This window comes from Platalea leucorodia, assembly GCF_965183815.1.
Source record: "Platalea leucorodia genome assembly, chromosome: 1".
In the NCBI taxonomy this organism is placed as follows: Eukaryota; Metazoa; Chordata; class Aves; order Pelecaniformes; family Threskiornithidae; genus Platalea; species Platalea leucorodia.
This window is the reverse complement of record NC_138823.1, coordinates 143,168,158-143,176,035: the sequence shown is the minus strand read 5'-3', so window position 1 is coordinate 143,176,035 and position 7,878 is coordinate 143,168,158. Positions and strand designations below refer to the sequence as shown.

The 7,878-nt window shown below is 43.6% G+C and overlaps 1 protein-coding gene across 12 annotated transcripts in view; it reads left to right on the top strand.

The window, feature by feature from the left end:
* The first annotated feature begins 642 nt into the window (after positions 1-642).
* Positions 643-7,878, top strand: part of AKAP9 (A-kinase anchoring protein 9) — a 120,868-nt gene continuing 113,632 nt past the window's right edge. For 11 of the 12 annotated variants that reach the window (XM_082323966.1, XM_082323965.1, XM_082323958.1 and 8 more), the window contains exon 1: positions 716-929. In XM_082323966.1, coding sequence (XP_082180092.1) covers positions 882-929 — 48 coding nt within the window. In that variant the 5' untranslated portion in view covers positions 716-881. Of the gene's footprint in view, positions 930-7,878 lie in introns of all 12 variants that reach the window. The other variant, XM_082323955.1, reaches the window with a different exon arrangement.

Here is a 7,878-nt window from a genome sequence, read left to right as displayed (position 1 = left end):
TTTTAACAGACCTGTTTCAACTCCTCTGGCATGATGAGTGCATATTAAGTCATTTAAACAGGGGGGCTACACGTCCTTTGTTGTCATCCTCGCATAGCCTGCGACACGCGCTCAAAAAGCTTGTTCGTCTGTTTCCAAGCTTTAGATCCACGCTATAGAAAGCTTGCGATTTAGCGAGCCGCACGTAGGAGCAAGAAAGCACTTAGAAAATCAAAACTGTCAAAATCAGCATTGTAGCCAGAGAGACTGGATTTGCGAGACAGCAGAAGGCAGCAGTCTCGCAAAACTCAGGTATTTGCTGTGCACACCTTTGTATCAAAGCACCGGCAAATTGGAGGCGTCTTTCCGCTGCGGTTCTTTTGTGGGAAGAGAAAGCCCCCCGCCCCTCCGCCTGCGGGGGCGAGCCGGGGTGTGGAGGGGGGTGTGCCCGCCGCTGCCTCCGTCCTCCCCCTGCGCGGCGGCCGCGCCCGCGCCCGCGGCTGGCTGTCGCTCGGCCCCGCCGCCGGTGCGTGCTCCCGCGCGGGCTGCGGGGCTGCGGGGCTGCAGGCCCGCGCCTCCGCGGGCGGCTCCGGCGGGACTCGGCGCCGGGCGGGCGGGGGGCGCTGGCGGCCGGAGCACCCCCCGGAGCGGCCGGGGCTCGGGGGGAGGAGGGGCTGGCGGCAGGAGGAGGAGCGGGCGGCCCCAACGTCACTTTCCTCGGCCGCGTGTTTACGTGGAGATGAAGATGGCGTCGCCGGTGGCTCCGCCACGGCAGCTGTCGTCGCTGTGAGGCGGGACGGGACGGGACAGGACAGCGATCGTGTGCGCCCCGGCGGAGGGGAGGGGAGCGGCGGGCCCCGCCTCCCGCCGCCGGTAACGCTCTGCTCTCCCGCACAGACGCCATGGAGGACGAGGAGCGGCTGAAGAAGCTGGAGGCTGGGAAAGCCAAGGTAGGAGGCGGCGGGGAGGCTGAGGGCAGCGCGGTGAGCCCAGGGGAGCGCGGCGTCAGCCGGGCCGAGCCGGGCAGCGGCGGAGCGTGGCTGCGGCAGGGGGGCTGGGCTCGGGGCCGCGCCGCGAACAAAGCCGCGGGCGGAGGCGGCGCCGGGTGCCGCCCGCGCTGCGCGCCCCGGGCTCCCCGCTGGCCTCGGGCGGCGCGGGGCCGAGCGGCGTCCCTCGGCCGGGCGCGGGGTGCGAGCGGCCGCTGGCAGCGGGCCCCGAGCGGCGGACGCCACAGGTGCCCGTCGCAGGGCCGGGCGGCGGCAGCCCGGCGGCCCCCTCGCTGCGGGCCCGCTCCGCTGGCGGCGCCGGGCGGAGGAGGAGGCGAGGAGGAGGAGGAGAGCTGACCGCCGTGCCGCTTCGCACCCGCGGCACGAATTCCGTTTGCCTCTTAAGCCTGGGAAACTCCCCGTAGACCTTTAAGGAAGTTTATAAACCCGACAGCTGTTCCTCAGTGTGGTGCTAATACCGCGAGGGAGCCTCAGGAGGCAGAGGATTAAGGATGCCCCCGGCGAGGGGCCTTTACCTCTGAAGGTGCGGGGAAGTCCGCGAGCCGCCCGCCGGACCTCGCCTCGCCGTGTGCGCTGGCCGCGGGCAGCCCTTGGTGCCCGCACAGCCGCCCGCAGCCCTCGCCGCCCCGTGGGCTGTCGGGCGGCCCAGACGGTGCCCTGCGGGCTTACCGGAGCGAGCGCTAATCAGGGAGCTTATCATTTTACTCTTTAAGCATGGCTCAGTACACACCGGCTGCAAAGTGCTTCACCTTCTGGGCAACAGACCGGAGTTACCACGCTCTATGAGGACCTCTTTTTTACTTCAAAGAAAGCTTTGGTGTGGTCAATGAGACAAGATAATTAATAGCATTGGTAGGAAAATAAGATAAAATTACTGTTTTGACATTAGGTATCGTCTGGTTCCTTCCAGCAGTCATTGCCAAATGATAAGAGTTTAGAAGTTTGTAAGTCAGTCATTCATGCTGAAGATCTGCATGGAACTTGGCAGGAGCTAATAGTACAGGCAACAAGAAGACAAGCTAAATATGAAACTACGGAACATCCTCGCTGTCTTGTTTACGGGGTCTATGGAAAAGAGAATGTAGTTTGGCTGTGAAGTATTGGATAGGTATTTTGCTGTATTAGACAAAAACTTTGTAACTTAGTGTGTTTCTGTTTCTTTTGAAAGAGTGTTCAAAACGTACATTGGGAAACTCTCCTAGATGGAGCTGTATGTTTATTTAGGAAAACCTGTTCTTAAATGCTTAGAGCAAGAATGGTGTTTACACAACATTATGCAGTACTGTTAAAAGGCACTGGGACAGATCAGGTACTGGTGGCAGTACATTCTGTCACACCCAGGTTGGCTAATTCTTTTGCAGAAAATTAGAAGGTAATTTGCAAAGAAAATGGTTGAAGTGAATTTACCAGCATTATAAACCACAATGAAGAATTTATCAAGAGAATTTATATTTCTCTGTCCATGTTGGCCTGGGATTAACACAGAAAATTTATGACAATTACTGAAAAGTGAAACAAAAGCCAGGACTCTAGCAGGAATTCAGTGGCTTCCTTCTTACTTTGAGAACAGACATGTAAACACTTTACTAATTTATTTTGCGTTTTAGGAGGACTGTCATAACTCTCACCCTTCTTCTAGTCTTTTCTGACTAAAACCTAATGACGTTCTTGTGAGTAAGTATTCACTTGAAGACTTTCATATTGTACGCTTTTAAACATCCCTACTGGTTTAAGTCATTATGGCTCTTTAAAGCTATATGTGATTTACATGGGACGGAACTATAAAAGTAGTGTTAGTTTTTCAGATTTTTCACTGGTGTTCTGTGTACCGTTTACCCGTTTTTTAACGTGTGAATGATGTAATTAAATGTGTTGTACTGTGGGGACTAGGTCACAGACTTCCAGTGAAAAGTGTCACTTTTAAAGTGCAGAGAATGGAAGCAGCAGTTCCTCCTGCAGCTGCTTTTCTCTTTTTCAAGGATACGAACACGTTTGCAGTAGCATGGTCAGTATGTATTCTAAAATTGCTTGGCTCCAATGAGTATTTTCTGCAAACCACAGCAACAAGCATCCAAAAAACTTTTGAGCCTAACCACTGAATGTTGTTTAAATAAAATAGCTGGAAAAGTGTATTAAAGTATGTGTTACTGTGCTAAAAGCGCAGGTATTGCTGTACTGCAGAGACCTTGATGCATCTGCCTGGAATTATAAATTTTAAACATAAATAAGATGTTACATAAACTGCGGGATGAATGTTAGCAATTGGGAGGCCAGTAAAAGAGTCTAGTAGGTGCCATAGAGGTGGCTGGTACACTGCTAACAGTGGAGTTATTCAAAATTAGGACTTAGATTCTTGTTTGTTTGCTGTGGTTTTTTTTCTTGAAAAGTAGGTAGCTAACTACTGCTAAATCTCAGTATGTGCTTTTTAAGCAATATGAACTGTCTGTAAAGCAATCATTTGGTTGTTTTCTGATCATAATGTCGAGTAGGCAAGCAGTGGAGTTTGGTTTTGTGTGAATTTATCTGTAATGGAACTTTGTTTTTCTTTATTCTTGATGTCTTCTTAAGACACTGTCTCCCCACATAGATCTTTTACAGAGAAGTGTATTACAAATGGATTTTCTGCAACAGAAGTTTCTTTTGAGACTTCCTTTATTATTACTGGAAATGAGAAGCTGCATTGTGAATCTTACCTTGATTGAAATTTGCTAAGTGTACTCAAACCTGTCAGAATGGGTCTCTGCAAACACGCAGCCTTCACCAGTACATCATTTGAAAAACAGAATAAAAAGCTCTCGATATAAGCTCGCCAACATGTATGTGTACCTGATGACTTTTGGAGACTACACCAAGTCTTTATAATGAAGCAGTTGCACCATATGTTGCTGTTCTGTCTGTTACAAACCCACAAAGGCAAGGGAGGCACAAAGTTAAACCCAGTAAATTACATACTCCTTTTTCCAGGCCTATAGTCATTCATTTTCGTCTGCTTCAAGGTAAATGTGCTGGATATTAACCCAGCCTCTATAAATGTTTGTCTTCCTTACCAATTAGAATGGTCTCTCTGTGTCTTTATAGAACTCTCTTCTTCTCAAACAAGTAATTTCTTTATCTTAGATCCCAATCTTCTTATGGTAGAGAAAGAGAAGTGCCAAAAAGCTAGTTGAGGGAAACAGGGCTGACTGTGATGGAAAGTGGAAAGATGTGTGCCAGCCACAGAAATATAGATGCATGTTGTTAAGTTGATCTGTGCCCCAAACCACAGTGAACTTAGAAATCCATCAGGTATGTTACGTGCCTTGCTGAAGAGATCGTTGATGGCCTAAAATAGTGTAGTTATACCTGGTCTTACAAAAGACTACAGAGGATGGTGATTGACGATATTGGTGTGATATTTGTATAGACACATACTACGTGTGCATGTCTCTCTGCATCAGTTTGCTTGGAAATCTCATCTAACATTGCAGTGGATACTGGTTATGGTAGTTGGGTATGTTAATTTTGTGTATTTATTTAACAGCTTAGTAGCTGGCTTTTCGTATCAGGATGTTGCACTATTTTGATCAGCTTTCAAAACTACACAGAGTAATTTGCTAGCTTCAGAATAAAAACATTGGGGACTTGGATTCCCTTGTGAGAAAATGGCTGAGAGTGTTTTGATAAAGCTTTGACATTTTAAAAAATATTTTTATTTAATTTATACATACACATATATATGAAATGCACAGCTATTATAACTGGTAGAATTAAGAGAGATGAAACTATCAATAGCAAGTTTTATAGAATGGTCCATTTCATGGTACTGAAATTTTATTTGCAATGTATTTAAATATGTGCATTGCTCCTTTTTAAATTTGTGTTGAGAAAGGGGCATGCTCCCTAGCTGTATGCTTTTTTTTTTTTTGATGTAGGAAGGGTGGGTGAGGGAAAGACACTAATTTAGTTTGTAAATTCTCTCAGGTTGGTCTAGGATTTCAGGTCTAATGTTAAATACATAATTTAATGTCATGGTTTTCAAAGGTTCTACGTATATTTGTAAAACATTCTTGTTGAGGTGTTCAAAGAAATCATGTAATTGTTGAAGAACCTTAATAAATTAGGGAATTGGTTTAGTTAAACACTTGAGCACAGAATCAGCAGTGTAACTGCTTTTGATCTATACCAAAGAATCGCTGAGCGGACGGAGCAGTGAAGTTGGTTTGGGAAGCTCTAATGGCACTCAGTGGACAAGTATTACAGGTTGTATAAGTAATTTGACAAGTTATCTTCATAAATTGAATAGTAAAAAGAAATAATTGCATATTTTGTCTTCTGGTCATGCATGTGAATATTTCAGGTGGCTGAAAATTATATGTATTATTAAAATAGCATTGTCTAAGAGTCTGAGTATGTTTGCTGTTTGCATTCTTATGTCTTACTCTTTTGAGGAGAGAAGAAGATTTTACTTTCTCATCTCTGGCCTCTTTGGACTGAGAAGTTTTGGATTTCTCAATGAAAGCTGTTGATCAGTTTTTTTTAAAATAAAAGACTCAGGTGAAGCGTGGGATAATTATGTGCCACAGTGATTAAAGCTCTAATTTAAAACCCCTAGAAGAATTGAACATATAGATTGTGTTTGTGAAACACAGTCCTTTTAAATTCCCTGTAATTTACCTGAAGAGGAAAAAAAGCAGTATTTCAGTGGTTATTAAGAGTTTTTCATCACTGAAGACAAAGTAAATATATTTAAACCTTACATTTCATTAAAGAGCTGGCCTACTAACACATCTTCTTTTGCTTCCAGGTGTAGACTGTTCATTTTGTTTATCCTCTGTCTGCCTCAAATGACTTGAACAAAAATAATTAAACAGAACTCTGGAAGCAAGAATTTTCTTTTCAGTTTGCATGTTCTTACTGTGCTTTTCTCTTAAAATAAGAAGTCATATTTGACCATATCACAGAGTGGTTATTTCATCATAAAGCCCTAGTCATTGCTGTCACTCTTTATAAAGTATGGAGGAGAGCAGCTTTATGGGCTAAAAGTTCACAGAATGAGAATGATGCTGGGCTACGTCTATATCTGAAGATGCTGCGTGCGTATTAATGGACAAGAGAGGAAGCAACTGGAGGGGAGTCTAGGCGAACTCTCAAGAGTCTCCTGGAAAGGTGTGGGTGAGCTTTGGCTCAACAGATGCGAATGGGAACTGCCTCATCTCTTCGTTTATAATAAAGCAGGAGAGTGCAGTGGAACTATGAGAAAATACTATAATGAAGAAATGGGCTTTAAAACACTTTACTTGAGGGAGCCCTTTTTGTTGCATGTGAAGATCCTTGCAAACCTGTACCTAATTCCTAGGCATTCCTCTTTTGTGTTGCTAAGCTATTTCTTCTCCCAGGTCCTTCTGAACTTGTGGGTTTTTTTGGCTCCTCTTCTTCTTTTACAGGCTTCAATCCGCTCCCTCTCCTTTGCATCTCTGTCAATTCCAAATGCAAATAGTAGGAGGTATGGGGAATTGCCTGTGTGTATTTTGATTATGAACATGAGTAAGCTTAAGAACTGGTTTTTGTCTTGCACAGGAAATCACAGATACAAGAACTGAATGTTACTCTGGAGAGAAAACGTGTGATTTTAAAGTCTTTGAGTAAAAGCATATAGGGCAGAAATTGAGTAGAGATGAGAGAGAAACAAAAAACGAGGTGTTCACCTCACTGCGCATGCTTTTGTTTTTGTTCAAAACAGTGGATATCTCTGCATTTTATCATAGAAAAAAGATTTATATACATTTGAGATGTAAATATATTTTATCTATATAGTTTATTGCTACTGACGTGGTACATAAGCTTGGATGAGAGATCAAACAGACAGGTAATCTGTGAAACCATTTGCAAGACACATTCTGTTTCTAATAGCAGCAAAATTGGGATGACTAGCTTAAATGTTGAGTTTTTTAGTAGAACTTAATTGTTTTCTTGAGGATAATAGAACTACCCGCTCTTTACAGTTTTCTCAGTGTTCTATTTTCCTTTAAAAAAAAGAAAAAGAAAGTTTATTTTTTTCCGATTATGTTCAAGTTTCTTCTGGACTTTACTGGGTCCTTGTAAAAAAAATAGTACTTGAATTGAAATCTGGGATTTCAACTGTCTTTTCAGTTAGCAGCACTAGAACTCTTCCTCTTTCTAAGTGTGTTCTCCACTTTTCTTCTATTTCCTGGTTTTGATCTCCACTTCCCTCATTCCAGAGATCTATTCTTGCTTTCGATACAGGGCTTGATTATTTGTTTTAAATGTTATTGTCAATATACCCTTTTATTCAAAGCTCTAAAGTAGCTGTCTACTTAACAGTAGTGATGCAAGGTAGAATGAGCTTAAACTAGTACTTGCTTTCTTCTGAGGATGCAGAGAAATAACCTGTGTTAACCTTTCGAAATAACCTTTGTTCTGTAGCCAGTTTAGAGAAAACTGGTCTTTAATCCGAGATGCACAGTGAATTTCACAAAAATAGAGAAATAAGACAACACAGTATTGTTGGTAGCAACATGAAAGCAAGAAATTGCATTCTAAAAATGCAATTTAAAATGTTTTCTTGCTGTTCCATATATAAAGAGAAGGAATTACAGAAAAAAAAGCGCAAAGTTGCTCTTTGGCTACATTCAAGACTTTCTTCATTTTAGCACTAGACTCTCCCTCATTTGTATGGTCTGCTTTCCAACTGCTTATTTTCTTAGTATGGGTGTTGCAATAGCAAAACAGAGGTGACTGCAACATTTGTTTCCCTCAGTTATAACAGTATCTAGACAAGTTTGTTTGTTTATACTGATTTGGAAATAAGCATGATCACCACCACAAATTCTTTCTAAAGTACTTTCAGTAAAGTGTATCTGATACTCCAAGGGAAGTAGATTGGACCTTTTGG